The 13,942-nt window shown below is 49.4% G+C and overlaps 1 protein-coding gene across 2 annotated transcripts in view; it reads right to left on the bottom strand.

Moving 5' to 3' along the window:
* RBPJ (recombination signal binding protein for immunoglobulin kappa J region) overlaps nucleotides 1-8,226 on the bottom strand; it is a 99,539-nt gene extending 91,313 nt beyond the window's left edge. For both annotated transcript variants that reach the window (XM_055139594.1, XM_055139593.1), the window contains exon 1: nucleotides 7,982-8,226. Coding sequence is in view for 1 of the 2 variants with exons in the window: in XM_055139593.1 (XP_054995568.1) it covers nucleotides 7,982-8,001 (20 nt within the window). In the remaining variant the exon portion in view is untranslated. The remainder of the gene's footprint in view (nucleotides 1-7,981) is intronic.
* Nucleotides 8,227-13,942: the final 5,716 nt, after the last annotated feature.

Raw genomic sequence — 13,942 nt, 5'->3', positions numbered from 1 at the left:
GTTTCTCTCTTCTCTCCTCTCTTTCTCTCTCCCCCCCACCACCCCTCTATATGCAGGCATTATCGTTTGCAACACAGGTCCTGAAAGGTTATCATGTTTGTCCCTTTCCCTACTTTCAGCACTCAGTTCCTTCCAGAGTGATCATTTCCAACTATCTTTGTCACAGCAGCCCATTTTCTATCCTAGTGGTCCTCCCCCCCCCACCACTTGTGGCAAGCTTCCAACCTTGGGACATTCCTCCTGATCCCTGTTTCTACTATCCTTGGGGATTAGTCTTGTACTATATTTTTTATATCCCTCAAATGAGTCCAATGAGCAGTTTTTAAGAAGGGAGAAATATCCTATTTCAATTACGTCAAGCAACCTAAACCTATTATGGGAAACTTCCTATTCATTTATAATTCTATCATCTAATTAACAATGCACAATAAATTAGCCACGGTCAAGTTAAAACTGGAGAATACAGAAAAGGAGGTAGAGGCAAACTAGAAAGGGTCAACTTGGTCCATGGTAGGAAGCTTGCCACAAGTTGTGGGGGAGTACAGTTAGTACAGAGAAGGAGCTACTATGACAATGACCTTTGGAAATGATCCCTCTGGATAAGAACTCAGTGCTGAAAGGAGGTACAGTGATATACGTGATAGTAACAGCATTGCAAAACACCTTGCCCCAAAAGGGGGGGGGGGGTAGGGAGGGAGAGGGAGAGATCCCAGAGGAACCAGGACATTGGTGGCAGGGAAATGTACACAAGCCAAAGGGATGGATACATTATATGACAGAAATCCAATCATGGACAACTTTGTAACTATATCTTTGCAACTGTATCTCATAAGGATTTACTGAAAGCCTGTAAGTAAAATAAAAAGGGTGGACTTGATTTTCTAGGTATCATCCCAGCTCACCAGCAACACAGTGCAGCATCTTTCATTCTAGGAACGTCCTTCTACAAGGACTGGGTGCCTACGGAGCAGTGGTTTCTTTCTGTTTCTGTGAACATAGAAAGACGTGACTACTACTGCAAATGAACATGAACAATCTGCAATGTCGTCCTTTTTATTGCTATGCATTTTCATAAACCTTCACAAACCTACACAGGTATTTGCAGGAACAGGCAATTATTACCAGTCACCCCAAACTAAGCCACAGTGACTCCTCTGCTTACTTTTTCCCTAGTACTAAATCAGGGTTTGAGAATTACACTTCCCTTTTCACACCATTCAGATACATATCATTCCAAGGGGGAAGCGGGTCTAAAGAGCCAGAAGAGATGCAACAGGATGTGCCAGACCTTGGGGATATCCGGAACTACCAGCAGTGTCTGAGATTTGGCAGTAGCTGGGCATCAACTTTATAAAAGTTCTTCAAAAAGCAAGACTAATAAGAGGTAAGCCCTGAGAAGTTGAGGGTGATTCAATGACAGCTATAGTTCTCAAGCATATATGACAAGCAGTAACATACCAAATACATCTCCTCAAAATGCCGAGGACAGACATCAAGGGCTATGGCCTCTGCTGCATTCCCAAAGCATGACCCACAAACTACAGAGCACAATCTAAAATGTCCACCTTGAACTCTACCTGTGAAAAGTTACCAGAAGCCAACTGCTATAATTAAAGTATCTGTACAGCATACTTTACTATTTACAAATCACTTACACAAAGTTTAATTTGACCTCTATAGTGCCACATATTTTTCTTAGTAGTCATATGTGCCTGACAGATAAATACAACAAAAATGAGGACTGAGGATAGTACAGAGAGTAGGGTGCTTGGCTTGCACACAGCTAATCCAGGTTCAATCTCCAGTATTGCATATGGACCCCAAGCCCACCAGGAGTGATTCCTGTGTGCAGAGCCAGGAGAAACCTCTGAGCACTGTTGGGCATGCCCCCAAAACAACAACAACAACAAAAATGATTTTCTCTATTTTATCAAGGTTATTAGATTCAATGGCATAGGTCCCCCAAAACAGTCTTTTTTTTTAAAGGACGCGTTTAAGGTATATCCTTTAAAAACTTTAAAACAATGAAACTCTGGGCTGGAGAGACAGTATAGCAGGCAAGGTGCATGCCATGTATGGGGCTGATCCAGATTCTACCCGCAGCACCCCACATGGTCCCCTAAGCCCTTCAAAGAGTGATCTTAGCACAGAGCCAGGAGTAAATCCTGAGCACTGCCAGTGTGGCCCTGAAAAACCAAACTTAAACAATGAACTTCTGGGGTCAAGGCCATAAAGCTCAGTGATAGTATGATACAAACATACAAGGCCTTGAGTACAACTCCCAGAACCAAAACAATTAAAAACAGAAATGATGATATGCGCTTATCAGTTCTACACAAATGAAACAGTATTTTCTATTAATCTAAAAATATTTGTCTAAGAGTCTTACTATTACACTCATAGGACCTTTGAGATTGCGTGTGGCTAAAATCACCAATTCCCTACTGAATGAAATTATGGATTTTTTTTTTTTTTGGTTTTGGGGTCAGACCCCAACGGTGCTCAGACTTACTCCTAGTGGGGCTGGAGGAAGCATATATATGCTGGGGATAGAACACAGGTTGGCAGTCAAAAAAAGGGGGGGAAGGGGTTGGAGTGATAGCACAGCGGGTAGGGCGTTTACCTTGCACGAGGCCAACCCAGGTTCGATTCCCAGCATCCCATATGGTCCCCCGAGCACCGCCAGGAGTGATTCCTGAGTGCACAGCCAGGAGTCAGTCCTGAGCATTGCCGGGTGTGACCCAAAAAGCCAAAAAAAAAAAAATGGTTGGCTGCATGCCAGGCAAGCCCCCTACCTGCTGTACTACTGCTCCAGCTCGAAACTCTGGCTCCATAGGGAATTTAAGATATATATTATGACATACTGAAATATATTTAACATGCACTATTTAATTCTGTCTACAATAATTAACCTAATATCAAGTCCCTGGGAAGGGATTCGGCTCAGCAATAGAGCACCTTCCTGGCAAGTGTGAGGGCCCATGCCTTGAGTCTTCTTTTTTTTGTCATGCCCAGCTTTGCTCAGGGGTTACTCCTGACTATGCACTCAGGAATTACTCCTGGCAGTGACTGGGGGACCATATGGGATGCTGGGGATCGAACACAAGTAGGCTGCATGTAAGACAAACATCCTACCCACTGTACTCTCGCTCAGCCCCATGCCTTGAGGCGCCTCCCTGATCCCCCAATACTGGCGGGTGGGGGGTGAGTTGGGACTGAGTCCTTGACTCATGAAACTTTATTGACTCACTGTAATGTTCTAAACACTCTTTTGAAATGTCTTTGGAAAGAATATATAAATGATATCAACAACCAAGTAACTAACAGCATTTGGGTGTGAGAGACAATTAAAATTCAGCAGGACATGTCCTAGAGAATTATACCAGCAACACCTGGGAGAGGCACTTAAGTCAGCCTGGTAGATCCGGTTAGAACATCCTCAGAGCTGAGTCTTGAATAATCACCCCGTAACTATGACATTTACACGCACAGGGGAGCACTGGACTGAAGAACCCTGCATGCTCTGCAAATGTTTTCTGAATATGTATTTGCTATGTGACAGGCAATTCACTGATCTAAGACTAGTCATCCTACTACTGATGGAAGATGCCAAAAGTTCTGTCATTTGTCTATGTTGCAGAGTATCAGAGACCCCACTTGGAACCCAGTTCAGATTAAGTAACAGACAGAATCAGGATCCAGTTCAGAATAAATCTCAATGTGTATAAATTCTCCACTCTGCTGCCTCTCTTAATGAAGGCTGCTAGGGGGAGCCATTGAAAGGTTTTTAAGCTAAGGAGTAAAGTGCCCAGATTTGTTCCACAGAAAGACTGTGGAGAAGCTGGATTTTATATAAAAGGAGGGGGGAGGGGGGAGGGGGATTGCGCGGATCTAGTGGCAGAAAGAGGAAGCTGTCAGAGTCTGCCAGGCTGTAGTAATCCAGGTAAGAAATGATGAGAGCACAAACTGTGAGTGAGGATGAAGGAGACAGGTTTTTCAGGAGAGAAAATTATCAGTTCCAGCGATTAGATGTAAAGAGTTAGTCTGAGAGAGAAATCCAGAAACCTGTTTTGGGGAAGGAGCTGGGAGGGGATATCAATTACCAAGGAAAGAGAAGCAACCAGTTTTGTCTGTTCAATCGCCCAAATGCAAAATCAGAAATTATGCTCCTGGTAGTTAGAAACTAACTCCATAAGTAAATGACAAGGCATTTTTGAAACTATGTATTCAAAATTAGTCTTTACTGTATTAAAAGACTTGGCCTGTAACAGTGAAAATACTTGCTGTCACTTTTATACATAAAGAAAACAGAGCAAAAATATCCCATAATCGGGGACGGAGCGATAGCACAGCAGGTAGGGTGTTTGCCTTGCATGCGGCCGACCCGGGTTCGATCTCCAGCATCCCATATGGTCCCCCAAGCACTGCCAGGAGTAATTCCTGAGTGCAAAACCAGGAGTAACCCCTGAGCATCGCTGGATGTGACCCAAATAGCAATATATATATAGAGAGAGAGATATATAAGATTATAGGATACATATATATATCCCATAATCTTACAATGTTAATTCATTTGTTTGACAGATCTTTAGTCTCTTATACAGAATATACACAGTTTTACTTACACCTCTCACTAAGCTTACAGGGACACACAATTTTATTATTTTATTACCCAAGTTATTATAGATATTTTGATTTCTTCACTATCACCACCGTGTCTTGCCAAGAACTTAGTTCATAACCTTCTACTTCACTTCTTATAAAATATGACCTACTTCACTTCAATTTGTTTCAGTAATAATTCCTAGACTTTAACTACACCTTCATCCAAAGATGCTCTCTATAAACCCTAAAGCACAGCAATCCTGTACAGATGTGGCAAGTTATGATTCCCATTTTACTACAGAGTTAGGAAATTGGCCCAGGGGAAGTAGAGTAACTTGGAAATAATCACAAAGCCAGTTGCCAAAAATAACAGCTTTTAGTTATGAGAAAATACTGCCCCTAGTTGAAATAACATGAAATTTACTATTAGGAAGAAACAAAATGCAAAATAATGCTTAAAGCCAACCCCTAGGTTTTTCAAATTTTTTTTAATGACCAAATACGAGAAATATGACCTGAAAGAACTTTCAAACACCGTTTTCCCCTTAATGCCTTATTCACCCATTGCGCCAAGGATTATCTAATGAATTAACAGCTGGCAAGAGTGACTTTTCCCAAAACCATTTATTATCTTAGCCACTTAAAAAGCACTGATAGAAAATACGTTGGTCTAGAACAATAAGTAATATTTTAGCAAAATAAGCACTTGAAACTTAATACTTAAAAGCATATTAGACTTGAACATAGTGCTGGTGGGCCTCGTATTTTTTATCAAATATCCTTTCCTCAGACACACTGCTATCTAAATGAACAATAAATTCAAAGCCTTAATAATACTCGTTTCTTAAAATGAAACTTTCCCAGCCACAATTCATCCTGTTCCTAAATATCCTGTTTGAAATAATTTAGAGAAGGGCAGTGGAGGTGCAAATTAAGGCCTTAAGATGATTTAGAAACAAAAAACTCAAATTGAAAATACTATTTTTGTGTGTGATCATCCTTCATAGGTTAAAGCAGAATATCTGCCATCAGCTATACCATATTTACACTGTGCATACAGTGCTTGTAATCTGCCTTCAAATGAACCATTATGCAGTGGAGAAAAGTAGACAAACGAGAAAATGCACTCACAGAATCCAGCCTGCCAATTTTCATCAAAACCACATGAACCAATTCTCAGACATGTTTTTCCCATACCAAAATTTAAACAAGTTCTTATCAAGGTTCTCAGAAAGAGTATTTTCCAGGACGAAAGAGGGAGCGCAGAGGATAAAGCACTTGGTCTTGTAAGTGCCGTCTCCAAATTCAACCTGGGCCCTAATTTCCTAAGCAAGGCCACGAGCGAACCGTGAGTACACAGCCAGCAGCGGTGTAATCCAAAAACCCCCAAACAAGAATGCTTTCCAGTGTACCAAAATTCCTCACACTACATCTTTCTTGTACATCCTGTTAGATGGGTGTATTCACTTCAAGTGACTTAATGGGTAAACGTATCTTCTAAAAGTAAAGATCAACCAGTAAAGGGGATGGGGACAGGGATACTCCTAAACAATTTATTCAGCCTAACAGTCCCGGTAATCCTAAAAGTTCAACACCTGAACCTTCAAGCCATAACACCCACACCTCTCCCAATACTCACACAACTACAAGCTCTTAACATTACTATAAGAACTACGAACAGCTTAAAGCTCCCTTAACATCAGAAAGTCTCTTTACCTGGCTTAAGGCTATTACTTAAATGTCTTTTAATTGCATTTGATGAATGTATTCCATAAAGATTCAACCAGCCGCATCCATCAACTGCGAACACACTTCCGCGCTCTCCTCGTTTCCACTCCACGGATGGGGCTGGACGGCAGTTACAAACGGCGGAGTGAAAAAGCACCCGAGTGCAAACTACCTATTCTTCACAACTGAGACAAGGCTACCAGCTTCCCAAGCAGGATGCCTTCCCTTTTCCTGTCGGGCCAGACGTTACCCGGAGAGAACTATATTCAGAACCCGAGGTCCAGAAAAAAGGAAGAGGGACGGGGAACGGGGGGTGGGGGGGAAGCGCCCACCGAGATTCTGCACCTAAACATTCCCAAGCCTTGAACATCAAAAACGCACGGACGGCTCATCACACCTCCAAACGCAAATCCCCCTGAAACTTTCCTGCCACCCCAAAACAGAAACACCTTGCACCTCTTTCCAGCCTCCCCACAACACCCTCGGGGTAACCCGGACGCACGGCGGCTCCGCAGCTTGCCCTTGGCCCGGGGGCAGTCAAACCCCAAACGGGACGCGCGCGCGTGGGGAAGGGGGCTGGGCTGAGGCGCGGGGGCGGGGGGGGGGTGTACGTGCAATAACCAGGAAACTAGGCTTTTTTTTTCTTTTTTTTAAATTTTTCCCCGGGCTGCCGTTTCCAAGCCAAACCACCACGGACCCAAAAGGGACGGCACAGAAAACTAGACATTGTACTCCCGAGAGGAAAAAACGGGTGGCGGGGGTGTGAGCGCCCGTAATCCCGAGAGAAAGGGGGTGCAGAGAGGAGGAGCTCCGAGGAAATCAAACTGAACTGAAACAAACCCTCCCCACCCCACCCCACCCCAAAAAAACGAAGGGTCTGCCTGTGGCCGAGGAGCACCAGCTGGGAGTCCCCGGGGCTGCGACAGTTCGGCCAAGCGGGCTCCGCGGGTAGTGGATGAAACCGGCCGCTGACGGCGGGGGAAGGGGGTGCCCGGCGAGTAAGCCAGTGGGCGGGAGAGACAAAGCCGGGGGGAGCGGGGCCCGACAGGTGAGGGGCCACACGGGGGGAGGATAATGGCAGGGCAGGGGCAGAGGAGCGAGCCGCGGCGGCGGCGGGGGGCAGGTCCCGGCGCTCCCGAGCGCGGCACAACAAAGGGGCCCGGGCGGGCGCCGGGGCCGCGGGCGGCGGGGAGGCGATGGAGAAGGGATGCGGGGCGCGCCGGGTGGGACAAAAGCGCCCACGGCGGCGAGACAAAGGGCCGGGGCGGGGGGGGCCGGGGGGCGAGCCGAGACAAAGCGCCCGGGGCCGCGGGGGCACCGGCCGGGCGAGCAGCCCGCGGCGGCGGCGAGAAACAAAGCTGCCGCGGGCCGGCGGAGGCTCGGCGGGCGGGCCCCGCGCCCGAGGGACCCCGCGCCCCGCGCCCGCCCTCGCGCGCGCGCCGCAGCCCCGCGAGCGCCCAGCGGCGCGGCGCGGAGCGGGACAGCGCACGGCGACCCCGCCGCCCCCGCCGCCAACGCCAACGTCGGCAACGCCGCGCGCGCGCGCCGCCGCCCCCGCCGCCTCCCGCGCCCCGCGCGCCGCCCGCCGGGGGCTCCGACACGCCCGCAACTTTCCCGGTGCCCGGCGCTCCGCTGCCCCGAGACTTACCCTGTCACAACAGGCGCCATCTTCCACAAACTCTCGCCAAAACTCCAACCCTCGCGAGATTCCCCCGGACGCCAGCCCGGGGCCCTCGCTCCCTCGCTCTCGCTCGCTCGCTCCCTCCCCCGCCCCTTCCCTTTTTCTTTTTCCTTTTTTCTTTTTTTTTTTTCTCGCCTCACTCCTCGGTTCCGCCCGGCCCCCCCGCGCGCCTCGGCCCCTCGCCGCCGCCGCCGCCGGGAGCCGCCCGCCGCGCGCCGCCCGCCGACCGGGGAAGGCTGCGCGCCCGCCGTCCCGGGAAACCTACCCCCGCGCCGGAGCATGCGCAGGCGGCGCCTCGGCCGGCCGGCCCGGCCGCTGGGCCATGGGGCGCGCTCCTCTCTCCGGGTTTTGGGACGCGCCCGGAGGGACGTCCGCGGAGCCGGAGGAAAACCGGAGGGGATTGCACTGGGGTGGGGGGGGACACACGGGGAATGGAGGGGTCAGGGGGCGGGGCCGCGCGGGAGGGAGGAGGGGTCCTGGGAAAATGGGCCGCGCCGCACAGGCCTGGAGAAAACTCCTCCTCTGCTGCGTGCTTTCCGAGCGGCTTCCCGCTCCCTCGGGTTCCCAGCCCTTTTCATTCATTCACACGTTCATTGGGCGCCTCCGGGACACGGATGTCAGCGATAGGTGCTGCAGCCACCGGGACGCCCCGAGTTGGGGCGAGGCGCCGGCCCGCCGCTGCTGCTACTACTATTACTACTACTCGCTCTCGCTCTACTACTATTACTACTACTGCCGCTGCTACTACTACTACTACTATTACTACTACTGCCACCTTCGTGCGTTCTCTCGCCGTCCTACCCCCACCCCACCCCGCCAGCCCCTTCAGCTAACCCAGAGACAAGTTGCAAAGTGGCGCGCCCCTCCAGAGCGCTCCGAACGGAAAACTTGGGACGGGCTGAGCCCGCCGCCTTCGCTTTCTCAAGTCCTCGCGTGTGAGATCCGGTCAGGCCGAGGTCTCGGCGGGCGCCGCGCAGACACATGCCCGAGCGCTCCGTCGCTTTCACCGGAGGCAAAACCTGCGAGGGTTCCCCCACGCCCTCACCCCGCTTTCGGGCCAGAGGTTCCTCTTGGTGCAAAGCGGCGGCTGCAGCCGACCTCCAGCCTAGTGAGAACCCAGGCGGATTGGGGGGTGGGGGGGCACAAACAGACCAGGTCCTCCGGTGGGCCTGGGACAGCCGAGGAGGAGGACGCTGGGGGCCCGACTTGTTCTTCGGGTGACCTAAATCTGGAAGCCCCCTGAACAAACCTGGGCGTTTCATACAACAGTGTCACGTCCCTTCTTGCCCCTCCTTCCTACCTGCAACACGCCTGTCTCCCGCCCCCCCCCAACCTGCGCCCCCACCCTTGCCCTTTCAATTCCTCGAGATTCCCAGATCCAGCACTGCCTCCCGCAGGGAGCCCCAAAACCCGGAGAACTGGACTCGGCTGCCCGAAACCTGCCCGAGGCGCTGCGAGGGACCGGCGCGGCCCGCGCGAGCGCCTGTGCGCATGTGCCCGGCGCGGGCAGCCCAGTCTCACGCTACACCTCCTTCCCACCGCCTTCCACTACGCGGCCCAGACACAACACGGGCCGTGGGAAATTTCCTAAACCTCGCGAGAGCGCGCCCGCTGCTGCCTAGGCTTTCCCCCCAAATCTCGCGGAGCTCGGGCGGGACAGGTGTCTGCCCGGGAGCAGCTCCGGGCGCGCGCGCCGGAGCGGGCTGGGGGGGGGGGTGTGCCCCCCCCCCATATCCCGAACGCTCACGCACGCCCGGACACGCCTCGTAGCAGATGAAAGGGTACGGGGAGCCCCTACGAAGAAGGGGAAGCCTGCGCTGATGTGCTACCAGCAGGGCAGGAGGCGCCCCTCCTCTACGCCCCCCCCCCCCGCCCCCCAGGTTTCCTGTCGCCCTCCACGAACCTGGTACTTTCCTTAAATGTGATAGACGACGGGCCTCGGGTAGTTGATGGCCCTCAGAGTCCGGTTTGAGTCATGCCTCTGACTCACCCAGTCTAGCCACCACTTTACTTGCCTTAAAATACGTTCGAGTTCCCTTAGTGACTCTCTTACTAGCATTGATTTTCTGTCTCATGTATGCGCTGACCTCCAGGGGGGAAGGAGGGGGCTAGCAGCTGTTTTGTCGCATTGTATAGATTTTATATCTAGGGTGGTTACTTTGAAATGTTAAGGGGAAACAATCGCCCTAGATATAAAGTAGCATAGTGTGAGACTAATACCCAAGGAGAGTAAAAACAAGGGCCAGGATTGGTCCACGTTGGATGGGGATGCCCACCTCAAGTGCTGGGCCAGAGGGCAGCTAGGATAGAGTGGGACGACTGTGACAGTGATGGTTGGAGGGATCACTCTGGATGGGAGATGTAAGTGGGTAAAGAACCAAACATGATGGCCTCTCAGTGTATGTGTTGCGAACCATAATACCCCAAAGTAGAGCATAAGAAGAAAAGTGCTTGCCATGGGAGGTGGGATGATTGGTGGTGGGAAATGTGCACTGGTGGAGGGATGGGTGTTGGACCGTTGTAAGATTGAAACTCAATTATGAAAGTTCTGTAACTGTATCTCACAGTGATTCACTTAAAAATTTTAATAAAATAAAGCAAACGGCATATAGCAGTTTCCGTTTTTCCTTCATGGTGCGGCAGATCATTACCGGGGTCTCACAAATGTAAGTATGCAGACCTATATCCCTGCTCCTATCTTCTTTCCCCTCACTAATATGATTTACAGATTGTAGGTTGGAGAGGTAGCATGGCCGGTATGCTTGCCTTGCATCCAGCCGATCTGGGTTCGATTGCAGGCATCCCATATGGTCCCCCAAGAACAGCCAGGAGTAATTCCTGAGTGCAGAGCCAGGAGTAAGCCCTGAGAAGCACTGGGTGTGGCCCCCAAACAAACAAATACATTTTGCTTTTGGAGGTGAAGGAGATAGGGAGTAAGGTGGTTGCTGCGCATGCAGAGCAAGCTGTAAGTGCTTGAACACACAGCCAGGTGGGAAATAAAAACAAATTTTAAAAGTTTTGTTTTTCCTTGCTCTGTGAGTGTATGTGTAAATAGGCATTCCATTTTAGATGTGGTATAACATTAAAAAGCAGGGCTGGGGGCTGGAGAGATAGCAGAGCGGGAAGGGCGTTTGCCTTGCACTCGGCCAACCCGGGTTTGATTCCCAGCATCCCATATGGTCCCCTGAGCACCGGCAGGAGTAATTCCTGAGTGCAAAGCCAGGAGTAACCCCTGAGCATCGCCAGGTGTGACCCAAAAAGGAAAAAAAAGAAAAAGAAAAAAAAAAGCAGGGCTGTTTTTAAGTACAGGGGATGTGTCTCAGTTATAGAACACATGTTTTGCATGTGTGCAGCACTGGATTTGATCCCCAGTGCAAGTAAGTGCAAAGCAGTGAGAGATACACTTTCTTCCTATAGGTGTCCCAAGTACCCTGGAAGGTGTACATACAAGAAACTCACAGTGAATGCTTCTGAGAAAGGCCTCAGCAGTCAGAGCACTGGAGAACAGAGGTGCAGAGGTAACTTACAGTCATCTAGAGTGAATTTTGTACCAATGCATAAATTGTCTATTCAAAATATAACAGCAAGCAAGCAAGAAAGAAAACATGCAAGAAGAAAATAATGAATTAAATTGTTTTTCCTTTCTTCCATTGCTATAATTGTTATAGCAATTATTATAATGTAATGGTCATTACATTATTATTACTTAGGTCATTTGGCTCACACCTGGTGATGCTCGGGGGCTACTCCCAGCAGTGCTTGGGGCACTCTGCAGTGCCAGGGATCCAAGGCAGGCCTATTCCATGCAAAGCATCCACTCCAGCCCACTGAGGCATTTCTCTCGCCTAGAATCATTTTCTAATAGAAGTTATGTGAAAAAAGGGAAAGTTTATTTGCCTGGTTTACCATCTTAAAACAAAAACTACAAAACTTACCATACTTCACTGTTCAGTTTTTTGGTCACTCTGAACTCATGGTCTATTCAAACAGCTTTTAAATCCCTACTAGGACTCGGCAGTATAGCATCTGCCTTGTGTATGAGGCTCCAGATTAGATTTCTAGCACTGAAAAGGCAGGGGTAATGGTGCAGGCAGGGAGGCAGCTCAAAGGGCTGAGCCCATGTTTTGCCTGCAGGAGCTCTGGCACCATATGGCCTCCCAATTTCCTCCTAGTGCAATTCCCAAACTCTGAGCCTGGAGTAGCCCTCCATCTACACTGCTAGGTGTGAATTCCCAAAAAGCATAAATAGACAAAGAAACCTCCACTAGTCTTGCAGGGACATGGCCCAACTTCAATTCCCGGCACTACCCTAAGTTGCTTGGTGCAATCCCTGGCACTGTTGGTGGATTTCTCATGCCACAAGTACCACCTCACAGCACACCAGTGTGAAGGCATTGAAACCAGGTCCAGGACCATGGAATACCAGAACAACTGCAACAACAGAGGGATGGGGGGATAAAATCTCCGGCACTGTGTCCATGTAAGACATCTCTAGGGTTGCAAAGATGACTCAGAGACCTCGGGGCCTGCCTGGCTGACCCAACAGACCGGCTGCAGTGTGATTCTCAGAGTTGTGAGTTTGATGGCCTTGAGCACCGGAGGAGGAAACTGGAATCTTGTGCCAAACGCATCCAGGGAAACCTTGCCAAGATGACTTTTGTTTGGTTTTATGACATCAAACTCAAGGCCTCACACCTGCAAGGCAAGTGCTTTACCCCAACTGCACAGCATTTCAAGCTCCAGAGACAACTTCTGAGGTGACTTGTGAAGTGGGAGTGTAGAAGACGGGGAAGGAGGAAGCATAAGAAGCACAGGAGGGTCTGGAGCGATAGCACAGCAGGTAGGGAGGGCATTGGACTTGCACCTGGCCGACTGGGATTCAATTCCCAGCATCCCATATGGTCCCCTGAGCAACGACAGGCGTGATTCCTGAGTGCATGAGCCAAGAGTAACCCCTGTGCATCGCCGGGTGTGACCCAAAAAGAAAAAAAAAAAAGAAGTACAGGAAACAGCATGTGAGGTGAGAAAGAGCCTCAGTACTGGTGGATTCTGGGTGCCTGTAGGAGGGGGTTAGGCATCCTCGCAGAGTGAAAAGAGGGGTTGGCACAATAGTGGTATCCCCATAACCTGGGTCCCACCAGCTTACATCCTCAAAGAGAACATGTGGGCCAAAACTCCACTTCTGGCTATAACAGGCATTTTTAGCCTCTTCTAAGAGAGTTTAATGCCATTGTCCTTAAAGAAAGTTCTAAGACTCTTTGTTGGATTACTAAAGGGAATAATGGCATACTGTTCCTTCCTTTGATTGGAAATAATGGCATATTGTTCCTTTGATTAGAAAATAGAAAAATAATAAAATGTTCTTTCCTTTTTAAAACCTTTATTCATTGGTTGGAGGTGGGGGGGGTCATACCTGGCAATGTTAGGGAGCCTTGTGGTATTGGGATCAAACCCAGGCTTCCAGCCTGCAAAGCACACTCTCAGCCCACGGAGTTATCACTCCAAACGTAAATAGCATGTTTAAACTTTAAAGAAATTATTCTGAGGAGTCTGACTATCCATTTAATGGACATAGGACATGGGATGTCAGCGCATCCCAGAGGAGTCATAATGTTTTCCTGTGGTAATTTAAATACAACAACACATTTCAACAGTGCTATTCCAAAATTAAGTTGTACCACCCATAACTCACTGAAACATTAACATTTTTTGTTTGTTTTGTTTTGAAGCCATACTGGTTGTGCTCAGGACTTATTCCTGACTCTGTTCAAGGGTCACTCCTAGCAGTCCTCAGAGGACCACTTGCCGTGCTGGGGGTCCAACCCAGGTAGGGCATGAGCAAAGCTAGCACCTTACCCACAGTACTATATCCCTGGTCACAAAACACTAAAATTTTTACTAAACAGCCTCATAATAAAGAATACAAGT

Source organism: Sorex araneus, chromosome 5 (genome assembly GCF_027595985.1).
Source record: "Sorex araneus isolate mSorAra2 chromosome 5, mSorAra2.pri, whole genome shotgun sequence".
Lineage (NCBI taxonomy): Eukaryota > Metazoa > Chordata > Mammalia > Eulipotyphla > Soricidae > Sorex > Sorex araneus.
Note: the sequence above shows the minus strand (reverse complement) of the source record. Positions and strands in the feature narration are given on the sequence as shown.